Below are 21,285 nucleotides of genomic sequence, written 5' to 3'. Positions count from 1 at the left end.
ACCATAAATGATGTCTATAGCATTGGTAATTGAGTAAAGTAAAGTAGTAGAGTAAGTAGAGTAAAGTAAAGCATTTTTACATAAATTGTTTTGGCTGTATTGATTTAAAAGCCTAATGTAGTGGGTCCACCAGTCCTGGGAACATTGTCGGAGTAACAAAAATATGAACACCTTACAAGAGTTAAAGCAACACCAAAGAACTTTTCCTCTGTCACACGCACCATTTGTTTATCCAGCCCCGGCTTTGCAAATATCAATGCCCACAGACAAGGTAGAGCATGTTGCATGATTTTATGAAAGTATGATGTATTGCGACATCAGATGCAAGTCAAATTTTAGTTTCTTATGTCTCATTCCATCGAGCTACAGATCCGCTACCCGATCCGGCAAACTTACATAGTGCGGTTATAGTCGATAGAGGGCTGCGAAGCGAATGCAGAAAGTGCCGTTCACCCTGTTACAAGTTGATGAACGACTGAAACGATTTTGGAAACATTATTTTAAGGTACAAAAAACTCTTTGGTGTGGCTTTAAGTATCTTAACACAAATCAAGAAAGTAAGAAGTAAGAGGTTTTTTTTAGACCATCCAATTAGCCTGGGCTTATTATTATTTTTATTTTTTTAAACTTTATGATGTACAGATGACACCCTCTAAAGGTCATCTGTAGCTTGTATGGTTTCTGAGTTTTAAAGGGTATTAACATATGTGTGTGTGTATGTGTGTGTGTGTACAAGTGTGTAGGCCCTAAGCATAGTAGTGAGTGTTTTGAGGAGTGTACAATGCAAAACTCTCCTTGTATTGGGACATATGCAGCCTGGTTGAATATAAAGAAAGACCATTTGTTTGGTGACCTGACATGTTTGACTTCTTTATGGTGAAAAGTTTACACAAGTGAATAAGGATCCAATTCATGGCTTTCTATTGAGTGGCCACTTGGTGATGCAATTACCTTGACTATCAAGTGGTGGCAGCAGCTCTGCGACAAATTGAGTAAGTTTCATTTCATGACCATTTCAGACCATTACATATTTATTTCTAGAAGTATTTTCTCTTTTCTCTCTACGATTCTAGCAATAACTGTCTACCCAGGAAATATACTTCTCCACAATAATTAACACGCCTCTAATTAAAACGATTGGTTCTGGCTGACATGGCAACATTGTAAGGATATTTCACATTAAACGTTTGAAATGAGGCCATTGTAAGGGTACAAAAATGCTTTTCAGAGAAAAATGTATAGGCTATGCTTACTTATGTAAATGCATCTACTTTAACATGGTTCATTTTTTTATTTTTACTTAAATGGTCAAAACCACAAAAAACGAGTGACCCTACCGAACTTTTCGCTTTACCCAACTTCAACTTGTCCTCATCGCACACTCTGCCCTATTGCGCGCTCCTGCGGTGGCGGAGTGAAGATGGCGGATATAGTGGGAGCTGGACTGTCAGATGAAAAAGAGGCAGAAAACGACAAGAGAGGGGAGAAATGCGTATGGTACAGAGGTACAAGGATGGGTGAAATAAACACACAAGATACGGCCGAGACCCTGGGTTTTTACGAGAGGCGCACTGTTAAAAATGATAATCATGACACCCCAGGTGAGTTTGTGGTTCGAGCTGGCAGAACCATCTTCTTCTGACAACCGACCTTCCAACGTGGCTTAACGTTATAGATTGGGTGTGAGAGCGGGTCTTAAATTGTCATTGTAACCTTTAGTATTATTGTGTGATTCGCATAAGTGTCGTTTATGGTGTCCAGCGGGTTTCCCCGAGGAGATGCATGTGTGAGGTCGGATAAACCATTCAGTAGCAGCGATGATAATTGCGTGTTGTTATTGAGAGTTCGTTAGCGTTGTGCTAGCATAGTTGAAGTAGCAAGCTAACGAGCTAACATATGACATAACATACGAACTGTACTGTCCTTACCTCAAATGCTCCCAGTTTGTCTGTGTTTGAACTAACATTAAGTTCCCTTCTGTACTTAACGTCTGGATTAGTTATCGCCCGGACCCATGAAGTTAGTTGCCATGATTTCAAAACAGCCGACGTCGACATTAAGTGACAGAGACTGAGCAATACTTGATGAGGAATGTCTTATAGCTGCTAATTTTACGAAAGTTTTTTTTTCTTTTCTTTGTCCGTGCGATACGGCGATGCATGCTAACTTCGAGTCGAATTTGAATCTGAATTTTGACATCGTTGTTGTGCAATCAGGTCAAAGTTAGATATGATGTCACTAACTAGTCGTATCTGTTTCTCTTTACGAAGTGCCAAAGCATTGTTTCTTGACTTAATTCTTTGCGACAGACTTATTGGAAGCAAACACTGCTGACAGACGTTAGGGATTGTCTGTTGGTGTTTTCGAAGGGGTCCTCAATGCGCCAGACGAACTAGAAATAATCTTTCTGTGCATGGGGTCAAATGGGGCAACAGCCAGCGGGTGTTAGCAGCCGGTGCTGTTTATCCCCACATTTACAGTCTCAACAATTCAATACAGCACGTAATGATAGGTCCGATCACTGAAGCATTTGCTTTCATTCCCATACAGTGTAGCTTAATACACATATAACAGCAAGCTTTTGTCGTAAACGTACATAGTATTGTAAGGAATGGAGTTACAGTAGTCACACTAACCATCACATACATCAACAGAAATTAAAATGCTAATTTAAATATTTTTAATGTCAAACTATAAACATCAAATGCCATCAGATCAATGCATTTCTGCAGTACTGGTCTTCCAGGGCCTGAGCATACTAGGCCTTAAAATTGTTCTCTGGGTTTTAAGCCAAAAGTTTATGAATGCTGCAACAGTATTTTCAGCATAACGACTTTTACCATGTTGCTTCGTGTTGTGTCACTGGGGTAACGTTGTTGTCTCTCCTCTTGTAGACACGGACCCATCTCTGCTGCGGTTCATGTGTGCAGAACTAACCAGGGGCTACTTCCTGGAGCACAACGAAGCAAAGTACACAGAGCGCCGAGAGAGAGTGTACACATGCATGAGAATCCCTGGGGAGCTGGAAAGGGTAAGACACACACACACACACACACACTCACTCACTCACTCACTCACACGCCAACAGATGCATGCCTATCCAATGCAACACATTTAAATAAGCAAAGCCTACGGTATGTGCATGAGCATACACTTTATTAAAGGAGAATTCCGGTGTGATATTGACCTAAAGTGTGTTGAAACATGATACCGAGTGTGAACGTATGTCTCAAAGCTCATCTCAGCTTGTCCAAAAATAATTCTGTGGAAATGCATGGATTCCGGTTGCTTCCAGTAGCAGCAACTGGAACCCATGCATTTCCACTGAATTATTTTTGGAATCTGTTCCCTTATCATACCTGTTCATTCGTACTCGTCGCTCGACTTATAGTGGCTAAATTTAAGATGGCGGCGAACGGTAGACTTCATGAAGGTACTGTCTGTATAAATCGTCTTGTAAATAAACTACCAGTGCTTTTTCAGAGTTCTCAATGTCTCGTTTTAAATCTCAAGGCCCTCGGAAGTCTACCAATGAAGTATGGAGCTACTTTGAGCCTCGTAAATGGTGTAAAACAGTGATTTATTTACATGGCTAGGCCGATGCCCGAGGCACCCCCATCGAAAAACTGTTGGTATGCATCAGCTAACTAGTGCCAGATTTCTAAGTGCAGGGGACAAGCCGAGATGAGCTATGAGACATACGTTCACACTCCGTATCATGTTTCAACACACTTTAGGTCAATATCTCACCGGAATTCTCCTTTAAGTAAGTACTGACTTCTGGCTCTTTCCAGTGAGTTTGATAGGTGATGCCTATACACCATTGATGAGAACACACAAAAAACAATGAGACTTTTTTGAGTCTGTGGGTGAGAATTCCTTTGAACACCTGAGGAAAAAGTCCTTCCTTACATACACACGTATGGATGTCATTCACCACACAAGCAAGTTCACATGTATACGGTACATGTACTAAACATGGCAGAGGCCACGTGTGCAGGTTTGTTAGAGTAATTGTTGGTAAAGACCCCAGGTGTTTCTCCTCTTATCAGTGAAGTCTTAGGATGTTGACCTGGAACATGTCAACAAAATGGTGTGTGTGTGTGTGTGTGGGAGGTGAGGTGGGGTGGGGGTGTGTTGGTGTCAAACAAGAAAGACCAACATTATTTTCCATATACAAGTTCATCTGCAGCATGAAGAATCCTATTCTGCAAAAAAAAAAGATGAAGAATTAATTGAAATAGAAGAGTAAATAAATAGAAGAAGAGTAAATGATTTCATCTTATCATAAACACATTTGTTTGCCCAGAGACAGATGCAGTGACCGGAAAGCAGCCATTAGATGGCGTGGTTGTTAAATAAAGCCAAACATCCTTCAATGACAAATCTATCCCAGTTCTAAACTCAGCAGTACATTTAGATTGTTGTTGCAGGAGCTCTAGTACATCACAGATTGCAGATTGCCTAAAATCCACCATCTCACACACACACACACACACACACACACACACATATATTCTCTTCTCTGACAGAGACCTTCTAAATTCTCTCAGATCTTCTCCACTTGGAGTCGTAAATACCTCCTGACCACTCAAACAAAAAAAACAAAAGACTTACTGAAAACACCTTCGCCCCCCCACCCCCCCTTACATTTCAGACCGTTACTTATTCCACATCAGTTGATGCTTCAGAACAAGCAGCTTACGAATCACAGATTCACAGGTTTTCTTTTGTTATCAGTAGCCTACCTCTTCACTCAGAGTAGGAAGTGCCAATAATGTTATCAGGAGGGGGGGGGGGGGGTCATTCATGCCCTATCACCCCTGAAATGGCTGGTGTCAGTTGGTATTTTTCCTTTGAAAAGGTAGTATTAGGTGCATGTGCATTTTTCTGCTAGTGCCAAGGGTGCTGGTTACGTTTGTATCATGCCTTAAAACGAGGTTATCTTTGTGTTGTTGCCATAATTGGCATCCCCTGCCAGTCTGCTCTTCCTGCTCCATGGCGATGAAGGATTAATTGGGTCCCTTGAGCAGAGTCTCAGCGAGCGCTTGTACTCTCTTTAACCGAGTTTTGCAGGCTAACCGATTTGGCTGTAGTTGGAAACCAACTGGTTTTAGAAGTCAATTATTTCCTCCTCTGGTGGCTGGTGGGTAGCTGTCTTTCGCTAAGTGAGAAAAGGAGCTTTCTAGCCTACACACTCATTCACCAGTGCTTATATTATAGATCAGGCTATGCTTGCCATCATATTTCTTCATATTTCATCTCCTTTAAAGATAAAAATAATATTGAGAGAAGATATCCATTTCAGCAATAGTTAAAGTAACTGTTGTCAACGTGCACACTACCAGGTCAAATATACAGTAGGCACAGTGTAGGGCACAGTGTAGGGCACCGTGTAGGGCACAGTGTAGGGCACAGTTTAGGTCATGCAGACAGTTGAAAACTAGGATTTTTCGGCCTGCGTTATTAATTTATTGATTTGAGGTTTTTTCTCTTGTGTCGTCCAGCTGATGACCTTTGGCGTGTTCCTGTGTCTCGATGCCTTCCTCTACGTGTTCACTCTTCTGCCCCTGCGGACCTTCCTGGCCCTGCTGCGCTTCCTCACCATACCCTGCTGTGGCCTTGGGTGAGACTCTCTCTCTCTCACACACACACACACACACACACACACACATATGCAAACTTACACTCACACTTACACTCTCTCACAGACATTCACTCACAGGCACACACACACACACACACATACACACACACACACTTTCTCTCACGCAATCTCTCTGTTTCTATGTGACTACCAAGGGCATATTTACACACACAAATACATTTTCCACACATCCATACATCACACAACTGCAATATAATTATATTGGATCAACACTCCCAGACATTGGAGAGCCCAGGTAATGTACCATCTTGACTGATCTGTTTATTTTTCTCTAATGTATGCTAGTGTTCGTATTGTTGATCTTCCTTTGTTTCTACGCGACATTGAAAAATACCCCAGGAGAGATAATCATTTCCAGACGTTAAACACAAAGCCTATACTGGAGTAAAGCCACCTCAGATGTCCCTGATTTCGTTGACATTAACTCTCAGAGCCAGTTTCCTGTACGTGGGTTTAGCCTTGTCCTAGTCTGAAAGAGAACTTCAATGAGGATTTCCACGCAAGTCTACAACTAGGTGTAGTCTGGGACTGAGCTTAATCCACCCCCAGGAAACCGGTCCATAATGTAAGTGGGTGAAGGCCAAACTAATGATCTCTCATACATCTCCTCCTACCCAATTGTTCCTTCCCATGTGTGTGTGGGGCCTAATGGCCTGTGTTCTTCTGCTCTTCCTCTGCAGGGCAAATGTATGCCCATACTGCAACAGGAGCAGGTAGGCGCCGCAGTGCCTGTGTTCGATCCCAGTGTATGCATCATTCATCCATGCCATTTGTCAGCTGTGTGACTGGGGGCTGCTAGGCTTCTGTTTGGGGTTGATGTCGGGGACCACAGACCTCGCTAACATTGTTGTCAGGTTGTCAAATGTGTGCTAGGTGTGTATTATGTATAGCTTGGGGGTGGGGGTAGGGGTTGTTGCTCCCAGTGGATTGCTCCCCACCAACCCCTCCTCAATCATTACCCCCACCTCTGCAACCCCTCCTCAACCATTACCCCCCCCCCCTGCAACCCCTCCTCAACCATTACCCCCACCTCTGCAACCCCTCCTCAACCATTACCCCCCCCCTCTGCAACCCCTCCTCAACCATTACCCCCCACTTCTGCAGCACCGTTTCTCATTGCTTACCTCCCATCTATAAACTCCCTCTCCATAATGAAGAGAAATCATGGGTTGTCTATGAAATTTTAATGCCAAACCCCTGGTTTCTAGGCAGATGAAAAAGTAATGGAGAAAAAAAAAAACAGAATAAATCATGCTACCTTCCAGAACTTTCTTTCTTCTCTCTCTCTCTCTCTGAACTTTCTTGCTGCATACAGAAGGCCTGTTCTGGATCTTTTTGTTTCTGGGGAAGGGGGTCTCTGGGGCCCCAGCTCTTGCCTGTTGGCCTGCGGGGCCCTGCCGGCTATAGCTGCTACAGTAGCCGCGGCCCATGTGTGAAAGATTGGAGAGGGCACTTTTCTGGGAAGAAAAAACCACACACACAAACGTCCATACACACACAAATCCATACACACACTAACACAGACTCTCACTCACTCACTCACTCACTCACACACACACACACACACACACACACACAGCATTGGCAGATGGCTCCTGTAGCCTCCAGCATTGCGGTCTGCACACTGTTGTTCTGTATGCTCTACAGCAGGGAGGAGCAGAGCTCACTCACTCACTCACTCACTCACTCACACACACACACACACACACACACACACACTCTCTATAGCACAGTTGGGTTTCCATGTCAGCTCTTTGGCAGTGTTATTTACACTGGTATTAGGAGGCACTACTCTTACTTACCATGGGAGGTATTTGAGGGCCCATGGTGACTGAAGCGATGGTCATGATGATGATGCCATGTAGAGTATCCTCTCTTGTATAATGCCATCAAACATATAGGCTATACGGCTCAGCAGCGTTTCTATAGATGATGCATTATGAGAAATATCCACTCAGTTTAGCTGTGGGTTATGAGGCTCCTAAGCTGATTGAGTGTGATGGGAATTACTATGTAAAGCAGTCGCCCATATGCAGCAAGCAGTCCGTATGCAACTCGGCCTAACGCTAATTTTCTGCTGGTGAATTTTCAGCAAGCTGAGAGCTTTGCATTAGCTAAAGGATTTGCTGCACACCCTTTAGGTGCCTGTAATGTGGCTTGTCATGCAGTAGGCTACGCTGGGGATTTTCCCGCTGCATCCAGTCAGGTCCATGTCAGGGCTGATGTGGCGCGCTGTTCTCGGCATGTCTTGCATCATGTCACACTCACATCTTTGCATGTGCTCATTTAGTTTTGTAACATCAAAGCTCAAGGATTGCAGCTTCAGTTTGTTGGAATGATGGTGGAGTTGTGTTTTTTCTTATGTTTTCCATTTTATCTTGTGAATACAACATGTCTGCACTGAACTCAAATATTGAATATTATACCAGCTTTATTTTTTTATTTTTGCAAGTTCTCAAACAGAATTAGACTTTCTGGACTTTTTAAAAAAATATTTTTAAATGTGTTTTATTTATCGTCAGCAACACCCCAGACACTCACATCAATATTGCACTGTGATCTTGTGCATTGATGCAGGTTGGCTGGCGTGTTGGTTTTATTTTTACCCCGTGTTTATGTTGGTTTATGCCTGAACAGTTCCCATTCCTTGGATAAATGTTGGATAAATAAATATAAGACCGTCCACAGAAGGTAGCAGGACAGGGAAAATAGATTGCTGACTGTACAGGTCAAGCACACGCATCTTCTGACAATAGGTCAGATCTCGACTATGACCTCATGCACACATGTGAGTGAATGAGTCAGTTAAGCAGCTACTCTGTCCCTCAATCACTCCCACAAACTACAAAGAGGCGTGTGTGCGTGTGTGCGTGTGTGTGTGTGTAAGAGAGAGACACACACATGCTACATTCATGCTGCATTCACATTACAGCCGCCTGTGCTTACACCATCTCCTTTAATAAGGAGTCATCGCACTATGTTTGCTTACAAGTTGAAATACACACTGACCCCAGCCAAGGCATCCTGCAGATACAGCATGCAGACACACACGTGCCTGCTAACAGAAGAACGCGAGTGGTCACAGACACACTATCGGGTTCAGACTGGACACTAGAGCCGAGGTCAAAAGGTCGGCCGCTATTAGGTTAAAGCAGGACTCTAGTGCCAGCCTCACAGCCGTGATCAGTGTCCTGCCAGAATGGCATACCAGGGACGCCCTCGCTCCACCCCACCCCCATGTGGCCAATTATGTGTTTGCAGTTTAGCAGCGTTAAGGCAGAGGTATAAGTATATACTCTTTTAATCCCGTGAGGGAAATTTGGTCTCTGCATTTATCCCAATCCGTGAATTAGTGAAACACACTCAGCACACAGTGAACACAAAGTGAGGTAAAGCACACACTAATCCCGGCGCAGTGAGCTGCCTGCTACAGCGGCGCTCGGGGGGCAGTGAGGTGAGGTTAGGTGCCTTGCTCAAGGGCACTTCAGCCGTTCCTACTGGTCGGGGTTCGAACCGGCAACCCTCCGTTTACAAGTCCTAAGCGCTAGGCCACGGCTGCCCCACAAAAAAAAAGGTGAAGGGGGAACCACACAGGCCACTTGGGTCTGCATGTCTTCACACTTGAGTGAGTGGTGGTCTATGTTTGTGATGTTGACTACTTGAAATGTTTCTCTGGAAAGCTGATGTGTTTCATGGTTTGCTTCATTGAGGCGGTGGACACAAGCTAAATCTTTTAGCATATATTGGAGTTTCCCCCAAATCGACTTCATCGGTCATGGAATCAAGCCTAGTCCAAAACCAATGTTTTCATTGCTGACGTTGCAAGTTTGCTTTTGGTCTAGGACTAGGCTTAATTTCATGTGTTGGAAACTGGCCCTATGTGTGATAGAACTAAGTTATAATCTTCCGATCTACTTATTTTAAAATGGGTTTTATAGTTCAACCAACCATCAGAGGTGCTGTCTGGAATGGTTTGTCATTTGCAAGGTGATTCATTCATTGAATTGGTTATGATGTGTCTGAGTTCAGCTGACATTAATGGCTACAGACAAGACAGTAGTTCTTGACGGTTCTGTCAAAATATTCACCGTTCATTTTAAAGATGAGTTTTACAGGTCAGTGACCCAGATATCAGACAAAGAGCAGAGGCTCACTCTGAAGTGCTGGTTGTGTATCTGTAGTCTCCATTGTCTTCATGTCTGGAAATGGGATGTCCTTATGACATATCAGAAAGTTTAATGGTGATATAAAGATTATATATGGGACCTACTTTAAGTGGAGTGTGTTGACTGGCCCCTTTTGAATGCCTTAAATATTGTAATAGGAGAGAAGAAAAGTATTTTTAAGGGCACCACACAATGCATTATTTAGTGTTACGCAGTGAAGCTTGAAATAGGTGATGAGCCTCCCCCGCTTAAAGTTTCTCAAAAAATTCTTGGAGAAGTCATTATTTTGGCTGCTTTGTGTGTTCTCCCCCAAGCAAGACGTAGGTGTGACTCCTCCTGTGATGTTGTGAGGGAGTTATTTCAAGAATTAATGAGACGCCACAATTAGTCAAGCACCCCCCACCCCCCACCCCTCTGACCGCCTGCTCCAAAATGTGACACACACGCACACGCACACACACACACACAACAGCTCTCTCGCATACATACACATTTCTTTGTGTGTGTGTGTGTGTAGAATATTGCCCATTGAATCGTGTCCTTGTTCTGCCTGAGAAGTATGTTTTGTTCTGTCTGTGTTCATATTGTGGACTCCTTTATTCTGTGTTTGTCCTTGCTCTTCATGCTGAGCTCATTTGGTTTAGACGTGTTTGTTACCACAGCAGTTGTCAGTCACAGTTCTGTTTCCATCATTGGCACATTCATATTCACTGACTGTTGTTCAGTTGTTGTCTTGTGGGAAGGGAAGTGTTGTGCAAGCCTTCTAGAGGACAGAAGGTAGTATGTAGTAACTTAGTTCAGACTTTTAGAAGTATACCGAGCTCAATAAGGCCTATAGCTAATCACACCTTCCTGGAGCATCTGTATATTGGAGACAGGTGTAAGCATGCCACTCAGATAGAGTTAAGGAGATTAAGCCATTAACAAGTATGGCTACATCCAATCTAATAGAGAGAATGGAGTAATCCATATGAGCGACTTACTTAAACATACGTCTCAATTTCTCCTCCCTTTTCTCTCTCTGTCTCTGTCTCTGTGTGTGTGTGTGTGTGTGTGTGTGTGTGTGTGTGATCTCAGTGGAGCACGTCTGCTGCAGCCTGCCCAGGTGTGTGACCTGCTGAAGGGGCTGATCCTGATCCTGTGCTTCTGCATGATGCACTATGTGGACTACTCCATGATGTATCACCTGATCAGAGGCCAGTCTGTCATCAAGCTCTACATCATCTACAACATGCTGGAGGTACTGTGTGTGTGTGTGTGTGTGTGTGTGTGTGTGTGTGTGTGTGTGTGTGTGTGTGTGTGTGTGTGTGTGTGTGTGTGTGTGGACACCTGCCACCGTATTACAAGGGTGCTAAGTGATATCTTTTGACTTGGTATGCGTCTGCTTTGGAAATGTAAAAATTGACCTTTGTCATGCATTCATTCATTCATTCAGTCATGTCCCTTCAGCAGTTCACAAATTTTATGCAATATCAAACAAATACGTAGTGATGGAGGGCTGAAAAGCGAAACTTAAACGGTCATTTATTTCTCTTGTTTTCTTTCTTTGCTTTCTTTCTTTACTCAAGTCTGACATGTCACCTGTTCTTTCTTTACTCAAGTCTAACATGTCCTCTGTTTCTTTCTTTACTCAAGTCTAACATGTCCTCTGTTTCTTTCTTTACTCAAGTCTGACATGTCCTCTGTTTCTTTCTTTACTCAAGTCTGACATGTCCTCTGTTTCTTTCTTTACTCAAGTCTAACATGTCCTCTGTTCTCTCTGGTTTGTCAGGTGGCAGATCGCCTCTTCTCGTCCTTTGGTCAGGACATCCTGGACGCGCTCTATTGGACGGCCACGGAGCCCAAGTCCAGGAAGAGGGCGCACATAGGAGTGATCCCTCACTTCTTCATGGCGCTGTGCTATGTCTGTATCCTGTCCACCCTGTGCCCAAAGTTCAAAGTTCAAATCCTGCCCTCACATGTTACTTCAGTGACTGATCTAGACCTTAAGTGCAGAGACGAGATGTGCACCAAGTGTACTGTAATTAAGCACATACTATTAATTGCTATGATGTGAGTATATTATAATGACCTTGTGTCTTTGCTATGCTGTCTTTGCGCTGTTGACCTTGTGTCTTTGCTGTGCTGTCTTTGCTCTGGGTGACCTTGTGTCTTTGCTGTGCTGTCTGAGCCATGGCTGGTGTTTTTTCTGAGCCCCTTCCCTCTCAGTCCTCCACGCCATCCTCATCATGGTACAGGCCTCCACGCTCAACGTGGCCTTCAACTCCCACAACAAATCACTGCTCACCATCATGATGTCCAACAACGTAAGTCACTGGAATAGCCGAGAAGGAGCATTTCACTACTGTTGACAATCATTTTTTGACAAGTCTAATAGTCATGTACACAGGGACATAGAGATATTTGTACATGGATAGATGTCTGTGCGTGTTTGTGTGTGAGAGAGAGAGTGAGATAGAGAGACTCAAGACATAAGCTTTCATTCAGGATGTGCAACTCAGGGCAGGGGGTTGCATGAAGAAAGCTTAAGTAAGGAACTGAAAGTGATTGTAAGCAGTTGTGTACTAAAGTGTAGTGTGACTAGTGTGATGGATGGTGTAAGATGGCATTGCAGATTCATTCACGTTTTATCATGGCGAGTGTGCTCAACATGTTACATGTTGAACTGCATGCCAAGGCTACATCTTCGTGTGTGTATCTGTGTGTGTATCTGTGTGTGTGTGTGTGTGTGTGTGTGTGTGTGTGTGCGCGTGTGTGTTTATCCCACAGTTTGTGGAGATCAAAGGAAGTGTCTTCAAGAAGTTTGAGAAAAACAACCTATTCCAGATGTCAAACAGTGGTAAGTTCAGGCAGCAGCCTCCTTCCTAACACAGCCCCTTCAAGGAGTGCCTCAGTCAGAACCGTACATACATCCACAGCAGAGCCATCCTGCGGCTTACAATAAGAGCCAAGCCACAAAGCAGATGATAGATGATTGGATGGATATTTATATCTCCCTTATTGCTCCCTTTGATATGCTAATCACATATGCCTTGAGTAGGCTGCTTCCGCCCAATCCTACGCAGACTGTAGATGTATAGATGTATGGATGTATGGATATATTGATGCGTATTCAGCACAGGCGGCCTGTTCTTATCTCTGCCTCCTGCTGACTGGAGACCCAAATAAGACTCAGTCCTAATTGCCTCCTGGGAAGTCACCCCGACTCGCCCGGGTCCACTGGTTGGCTTAATTGAGCAGTTAAGGTGTCCAATTAGCTCAGCCCAGGGTGGATCCCATGTGACCTGAATAAAGCCGGGCTACATCAAGAGATTCTTGGAAGTCGTAGATGCTCTAAATCTTCTCTCACAGAATTTGTTCACATTGTAGTGGTTTATCATATGTTGTGTTTGTTTGTTTGTTTGTTTACAGATATAAAGGAAAGGTTTACTAACTATGTCCTTCTGCTGATTGTTTGTCTTCGCAACATGGAGCAGTTCTCATGGAATTCAGGTAACACCCATCAAAGTCATCTTAACATGAGCATTATCCTACCCAATCCCAACCCCAATCCCGAACCCTTAATCTCAATCATGAATTGTAGTTGGCAGACTAGTGTCGGGAGAGAGATTGTTTATAGTCTGAACATCTGTGGATAGTTCTAGAGGACCTTTCCTAAATTAAATGTGATCTAGAACACTTTCAGGTCTCCATGCAGGCACTGTCATCAGGTCTTGTAATTCTGTTTAGGTCATAAATGTATTATTTTAACAAAACAGTTAAACCCAAAAATGACACGTATCCAGTTCCCAGGGTTTGCATAACAATAGTCCCACCTTTCTGTACCTGCTTGCAGACTTACTTTAAGTAGAAATGTCACAGTCTCTGGCGTTATCTTTCCCTGGCAGAGCTAAGTCAGCGTTTAGACCCTGTTTATTATTGGAATAAAAGGTGTCGGCGCATTTCAGACATGACAGCCTCAAATCCGAGTTCATTTGCAAAGCCTTTAAAACACCAAAGCTTTTGAAACCCTGCTTTACACCCTGCTAATTTGTTCAATAAGCTTTAGCTGTCAGTATATTTGTACTCAAGTGTTCTTATTTAGCTCCCCTAGTAATCATTGTTTATGTCTACTAGGTTTGTGTTTATGTGTGGTTGTAATACAAATCGTCTTGTTATGGACCCTAGGTAAAATGGAATGATAACATTGATTGATTGATTGATAACCTTTCACGGTCACACGGACATCAACAAACTATCTGTTGTCACTCTGTTTACTACAATTTTTGGTTAAGTTTAGGGGTTGGATTTAGCTATGATGATGTTCAGTAATTGGTCAACAACAGTTTTACCTACTGGACTTGAATAGTGACAGATGATCTGTTAAGGATCTGTTGGCGGACTACCAAAGTTAAGTGTTACCCACATACAGAGCCTTTACAGATAGTTTATTGAAATTCAAGTTAAAGTTCATCCATATTTTTTTATTAACAGAGTGTCAAATGAGTTTGTTTGTAATCTTGTCTATAGATCATCCGAGTACAGTTTGCCCTTTGATGTTAGTATTTCATGTCAATGATAATGATGTTGTTGTGACTTGATAGTGATGGTAGTATGATTGTAATACTGTGATGGTATACCACTAGGAGAGACAGTTTGATATACAGGAGACATACTTAATATATGTTTCTTGATTGCAGATCACCTGTGGGTCCTCTTACCGGATGTGTTCATGGTCATTTTGTCCGAGATGGCCGTGGATGTGGTCAAGCATGCTTTTATCACAAAGTTCAACGATATCACTGCAGATGTAAGAAACAAGCCACACATTCAGATAACACTTGCAAGGGTACACACACACACACACACACACACACACACACACACACACACACACACACACACACACACACACACACACACACACACACTGCATAACCATGGCCCAGGGGCACTAATTTGAGCAAGCATGGGTTTATTTTAAGTGTTTTCTCCAGGCGTAGAATTTGAACATTAAACTGTGTAAACTCTGCTTGCTACTCTGATAGAGCTGCATATGCTTGCCAGGGCTGACTTGCTCAGTGTGTTTCTAAACATTTGAAGTGGTCTGTTTCAGTCTTGCATTAAAATATGCACTTTGTTTAAATACACATTATGCTCTTTAATAAATGCTTTCAATTTATTTTGAAAGGTTTCATTGTCACAGTTTCTGTGAGGCTGTAAATTTGACAAATTATCTGCATTGCAAATACTAAGCTCCACCAGTGAAACAAACAACTTGGAAATTAAGTTATTAACAGATAAGTACCTGCAGTTTGTGCCAAATGTCTTGATTTGTGATTCTCTGTCTGCAGGTCTACAGTGAATACAAAGCCAGCCTGGCTTTCGAACTGATCAGCAGTCGACAGCAAAACGTATGGAGCTAAATTTGGTCGTATAAGCAAGCTTGTGTGTGTGTGTGTGTGAGTGTGTCTGTGTCTGTCTGTGTGCGCACGCGCGTGAGGATGTGAGTGTATGAGGATGTGTGTGTGAGAGAGGATGTGCATGTGTGTGTCCTTATGTGTTGACGTGTGTGTGTGTGTGTGTGTGTGTTCTCAGGCCTACACTGACTACAGTGACTCGGTGGCCAGGAGAATGGGCTTCATCCCCCTGCCTCTCGCTGTGCTGGTGAGCACGCTTTTTTATTAACATTTAACATTTTTTATTAGAAAAGATTGAGATGTTACATTTACAGTCACATTTAACTTGAACATACACGCCACAAACTACAGTGGATAAATAGTGATGGAGATTAAAGATAGCAGTTACATGGTCAGCCATTTGTGCTCAGTGTTGAATGCAGATATGCTTACCGACTGAGTGGCCTCTGTCCATTCCATACTCTCTGCGTCCACTGTGCTTGTCTTGCACATGTTTTCTGATAACGAATGGATTGAAATGGACTGATCAATGTTCGGGCCAAAATGGAGCTTAAATCAGGATTGAGACAGGGTGTTTGCAGTGTGATCCGTAAATCAGGATTGAGACAAGGTGTTTGCAGCATGATCCGTAAATCAGGATTGAGACAAGGTGTTTGCAGCATGATCCGTAGATCAGGATTGAGACAGGGTGTTTGCAGCGTGATCCATAGATCAGGATTGAGACGGGGTGTTTTCAGTGTGATCCTGAAAGTGTATGCTTTTTGTGTGATTTTGAAATGTGTGTTTCCTTTGCTGCCAACAGCTGATACGGGTGGTGATAAGCTCTGTAAAAATCCAGGGGGCGCTGTCCACTGTGTGCTTGCTGCTTTTCTACCTGGGGTGAGACATGCACATTGGGAAACACACACATACAGGAAGTAGAACATGATAATCCAATCATTTCACCCTGTCTGTGTGTTTAAATGCACATGTTTGTGTGTGTGTGTGTGTGTGTGTGCGTGTGCGTGTGTGCGTGCATCAAGGCTGATCACACTGAAAGTGCTGAACAGCATAGTGCTCCTGGGGAAGTCATGTAAGTACGTGCGGCAGGCCAAGATGGAGCAGAAGCTGTTTGAGAAGCACCCCAGCCAACAGAGAAACACCACCACCCCAGCCAAGACGGCCAGCAAGCCCAGCAGGCCCAAGCCCAGCAGCACACCAGGTGGGTCGGGCAGACATCTCACGGGTCCACTCTGTGGACACCTACAGTTACTAACAACACAGTGGACATTCAGACCGTTCCGACAGAGGACATTCGTACAATTACAGTGGTGTAGTTCCTTTTCATACTGCATGATCAAACATGTATTAAAATCACAGGACGAACATAAGAAAGTTAGCCAGATGTTTTGTCTTAGCACCATCATCCAAAACGCCATCATTAGCAAAAAGATGCCCAGTGATTTTGATAAACATTTATTTCCTGGATGTCTTAAAAATGACCTGGTATAGATTCCTATTCTCAGCTTCTGTCAGACCCAGAACATGAAGTAAATAATGATCTTAGTCATGAGCACCATGAAGGTCTCCAGGAAGCTATCCTCTCTGCGTGCTAATACCATCATCTATTCTGGTAGACGGTGTAAATCCTTTATTAATGGCAATGCTTTGATCTTCTCTGAAGTTTGTAGTGGGGTTCTCATCTATACTTCAATATGTGTATGTTTATGAAACCTGAGTAGAAGGCTGTGTTGCCTCGCGCTTACAGCCTAAACCTTATGAGTTTAGTTTCATCTCAAGTCATTACACTGCTAACTAATCCAAACCTTTTGGGTGCCCTTGTTGCATCCCATCAGCGACACCCCCTAACCCAAGTGAATCTTTTTGGAGGGGGTCCTTGCCTCATTGAACATAGTGAAGATTGTGCAATAGCAGTATTGTGATGCTATGTCACTTCAACAGGACAGTGTGTGTGCAATGGCAGTATTGTGATGCTATGTCACTTCAACAGGACAGTGTGTGTGCAATGGCAGTATTGTGATGCTATGTCACTTTAAAAGGACAGTGTGTGTGGAATAGCAGTATTGTGATGCTATTTCACTTCAACAGGACAGTGTGTGTGCAATGGCAGTATTGTGATGCTATGTCACTTCAACAGGACAGCATGTGAGCACAGAGGTCTTCAGGTATAACATTTCTCATCATAAATTGTAGACGATGGTGAGGCCAATTGCCCTCTGGTGCGCTGGGATCTGATAACTGTACCCAAGACCGATTGATGGAAAAGCATGCAGGCCCCTTGTCTTCCCCATGTGTCCAGACATACACAGGCATGTGTGCGTGCCGGAGCCTTGTGATTGAGTGGAAGTGATGTGTATTCAGGGAAAAGCTGTGAGGCGAAACCAATGCATATTAGCCCTGTGACTGGCATCTTCAGACAGGCCGTTCCACACACACTGAAGCATGTCAGTGGATCATGAATGACTGATGACACCAAACGTGGCAGCCTGGAGGCCTTTGTGTGTGTGTGTGTGTGTGGGCCAATGGATCCAACATGCTCTGCAGCTCCCACTGCTCCTGCTCTCTCTTCTCCTTCTTTCTCTCCTCACCCTCTCATCCCTTTCTCCTCTACTCTCCTCTCTTCTCTCATTCTCTTTTTTCATTCTTTCCTCTTTCTTTTTTTAAATTATTTTCCTCTTCTCTCTCCTCTCTCCTTCTCTCTTCCTTCCTCCTTTCTCTCTCACTCCCTCTATCTAACACTCTCTCTCTCTTTATCACTTTCTCTCTATCACTCTCTCTCTCTATCTCTCTCTTTCTCTCTCTTGCTCCCTCTCCTCACCTCTCATTTCCCCGATGCTCTCTCTTGTTTCTCCCTCTCCTCCTCTCCTCTGATCTCTCCTCTCCTCTCCAGAGCTCCTCCTCTCCTCTCCTTTTCTCGCATCACCTCTTCTCTGATCTCCTCTCCTCTCCTCTCCTCGCCTCACCTCTCCTCTGATCTCCTCCTCTCCTCTCTCCTCACCTCTCCTCTCCTCGCCTCTGATCTCCTCCTCTCCTCTTCTCTCCTCTGATCTCCTCCTCTCCTCTCCTTTCCTCTCCTCTCCTTTCCTCCTCTCCTCTCCTCTCCTTTGAGCTCTTCCTCTCCTCACCTCTCCCCGGCTCTGATCTCCTACTCTCCTTACCTCTCCTAGCGAGGGCTGAGGGGAGAGGCCAGTGCCACCGTGGAGCTGCGAGTGGCGCTCAGAAAGCAGAGGGCACAGGCCTGTCAGAGCGTCTCACGTCAGAGATCAGTGGCCTCACTGCAGGCCTCTCGCTGCCAAAGCTCTCCTTAACCACGCTACTGTATTTAAGAGAGGGCCCCGCTGGAAGACATATATACATGCACACAGGCACACACACACATATGCGCACACAGGCATACACACACACGCGCGCACACACACACACATACTAACACACACACACATACACAACGAAGTCCAGCAAACACTCCACTCTTAGGGGGTGATGAAAGTGGTAAAAGCAGCATTTCAATTTTATATATATATATATATGTGTGTGTGTGTGTGTTTTGTTTTGAGCAGTGGCCCCTCAGAGGACAGATTGCTGGAGTGTGGCATGCTTTTCTCCCTACATGTGCTCTTCCTCTGTCTCATGCACTCTTCCAGCGTGTCATTTATTGTATGTAGAGTAATTGGTTGAGTCGATATGAAGATTAACTGCCAATCAATGGGAATTATGTTGTACCCCCAAATTAACAGTGTATTCTGTTAGCGGAGTTTTTATTACGAGCCATTGGTGGATGAATGGCTATACGGTGATGTTCAATGGTCAGCTGCTAAGTTTGTGACCCTCTTGGATTTTTTTTTTCATTCAATGTTTCTTTCTTTTAACTACTCCCGTCTTTTACTCTCCACCTTCACTTCCAGACACGGCCAAAGTCGAGCGTCCCGTCATCTCCATCACGAAGCAGCCGATGCCTCACGCTGAGATCATCACCCCTGCACCTTCACCCGTCGTCAAGGACGCCGAGCCCGTTACGACACCGCCCGAAACTCCGTCCCCAAAAGCAGAGGACGCCGACGCCACCACACCTCCAGACTCCCCAGAGCTGAAGCACCGCTCGCCCAAGAAGGACCTGCTGGAGATCGACCGCTTCACGATATGCGGAAACCGCATCGGCTGAGCTGGCCAACGCTTCCTCATCCTGGGGCCGTGCACACAGAGCCAAAGACCCGCACAGATGGAGATAAGGTGGGGGCACGAGGCATGAGGACATAGCCAATTATTCTCCAGCTAAGTTATCACTTGTGCCATTTCAATCCTGTGCTCATTCACCCCGCCTAAGATTGCAGTGCCTCAGAGAGCATCACAGTCACAAGGGGGGCATGGTGACTGCCAACGAGCATTCCAATAGCAACAGTGGGATTCTGTAGTCATAGAAATGCTGTGTGTACACAGAAGGTCTGCCTCTGGTTGGTGGACAAGAGACAAGAGCTCCTTGAGGTATTCCTCTGCTGTGCTTAAAGTGATGACTGGTGACAGTAGAAGCTACACAAACAGAAGACCTGGCGAAGAGCAAAATGACCTGAATGGACGTTAAACTTTTATTAGAAAATATCTCATTTTAGGCCCTAGACATTCAATTAGAAACAGAATGTATTAATATGTTAATGTAATATTTATGTAATATTCAAGATTTACTATTTACCAAAATATTTTCTATGGGAAATGAAGGATAATATATTTTCTGTGCTATTTTGTGCTCTAGTACAGTAGTAGGCAATATCTAGGCACTGCTTACTAAAGCACTTGGCCTTTTTCATAGGCCCTGATGTCTGCCATTCATGTTCAAGGAACTACCGTAGGCGTCTTAGAAGCAACTGAAACATTTTTAATATAAAATGCTGCCAAAATGAATGCTTTCATTGTCAGGATGCTAAAAACTTCAGGATAAATGTCATAATTGCGGCAAGAAGTGTTCTTAAAGCCTTCGCCCAGACAATGCTGGATATTTCACACACAGTGCAGTGTTATAATGTCCAATAGGTTTAGCTGCTTATCAATAACAACACTATGAGGTACCAGAGAGTTTTTGTCAGGACTAAATGGTGAGAATTTGCACTTTTTTTACCACGTTGTCTTAATCTTGACTCTGCTAGTGTTCATAACCATCGGTTTCCAGGTTCAATTTCTTGTAACATTTTTGGTTTACATCATCTGAGACAATGAATGAAACTCTTAATTTTTGGTATTTGTAATCCAAGATGAGTTTATTTTTGACGGTGATGGTCTGACTTGGTGTCAGACCTAATTGTCCCACAAATTTTGATAAGGGTTGTTTACATTGTGTTCCCCCCAAGTAATTTGGAAAGATTATCTAACCAACATATGTTACCTTTTCTATGATTACCACTCTTATAATTATGCTAACTGAAACTGAACAATATTGTTTCTGTACCAGCACATCGCTGTGGTAACTACTGTTGGTGCAGATGCGATCACTGTTTGAATCAGTGGCCATGTTTACGTTCTTGGCCAGATCCGTCTGGATTCCCAGAATAGACAACAAAGTTGACTTGAAAAGGTGGTCTGATGTGTTTTAGTCATTTTCGTTGAATGTGATTTGAAAACAGGAACTACGCATTTGTGTCGGCAACAACCACAGTGTCTAATTTATTTTCTGTCATTTTAGTAATTAAGTATTTGTTAATGACTGCCGGTAATACAGGACGGTGGAAATTGTGTATGGGAGTTGTCACTGAGCTCTGAAATATTTTTTTAACCTCTTCAAATGTGACAGGTACTGAAAATATATGTGTCAATAATTATATGTGTTCATGTTTAATAACATGTTTTAATGTTTTGTGGATGACAAATAAACATTGTTTTGTAATCTCTTGTGGATAGATTTGTATCTGTACCAGGGATGGAAATTAAATATTTTGTCCACTTGTCTCTGTGGCTGGTGGATTCCAAAATCTTTTTCACCACCTGCCACTGGAGATACGGAAATGAAAATGTGATATCTGGATTATAGTAACCTAAATGATCACGGTTATCAACATTATTGCGA

At 43.6% G+C, this 21,285-nt stretch overlaps 1 protein-coding gene across 2 annotated transcripts; it reads left to right on the top strand.

Annotated features, from left to right (window-relative positions):
• The first annotated feature begins 504 nt into the window (after positions 1-504).
• Positions 505-21,105, top strand: tapt1a (transmembrane anterior posterior transformation 1a). Of its 2 annotated transcripts, XM_048230782.1 has the most exons (15): positions 505-1,601; positions 2,895-3,031; positions 5,508-5,626; positions 6,349-6,381; positions 10,912-11,074; positions 11,606-11,741; positions 12,043-12,140; positions 12,604-12,673; positions 13,246-13,326; positions 14,514-14,623; positions 15,168-15,227; positions 15,412-15,480; positions 16,036-16,112; positions 16,256-16,434; positions 19,139-21,105. In XM_048230782.1, the coding sequence occupies exons 1-15, from the start codon at positions 1,421-1,423 to the stop codon at positions 19,393-19,395; spliced, it is 1,770 nt and encodes a 589-aa protein (XP_048086739.1). In that variant the 5' UTR covers positions 505-1,420; the 3' UTR covers positions 19,396-21,105. The 2 variants fall into 2 exon arrangements, with proteins under 2 accessions (XP_048086739.1, XP_048086740.1); XM_048230783.1 differs by lacking the exon at positions 6,349-6,381 and having other exon boundaries at positions 507-1,601.
• The last annotated feature ends 180 nt before the right edge of the window (positions 21,106-21,285 follow it).

Source organism: Alosa alosa, chromosome 21 (genome assembly GCF_017589495.1).
Source record: "Alosa alosa isolate M-15738 ecotype Scorff River chromosome 21, AALO_Geno_1.1, whole genome shotgun sequence".
Taxonomy (NCBI): Eukaryota; Metazoa; Chordata; class Actinopteri; order Clupeiformes; family Clupeidae; genus Alosa; species Alosa alosa.
Note: the sequence above shows the minus strand (reverse complement) of the source record. Positions and strands in the feature narration are given on the sequence as shown.

Bases quoted from the DNA above. Each gene is read 5' to 3' on its own strand.
- tapt1a (XM_048230782.1), top strand. From the start codon at position 1,421: ATGGCGGATATAGTGGGAGCTGGACTGTCAGATGAAAAAGAGGCAGAA. The intron at 12,674-13,245 runs GTAAGTTCAGGC...GTTTGTTTACAG, and splicing joins ATTCCAGATGTCAAACAGTG to ATATAAAGGAAAGGTTTACT. The intron at 15,228-15,411 runs GTATGGAGCTAA...GTGTGTTCTCAG, and splicing joins TCAGCAGTCGACAGCAAAAC to GCCTACACTGACTACAGTGA.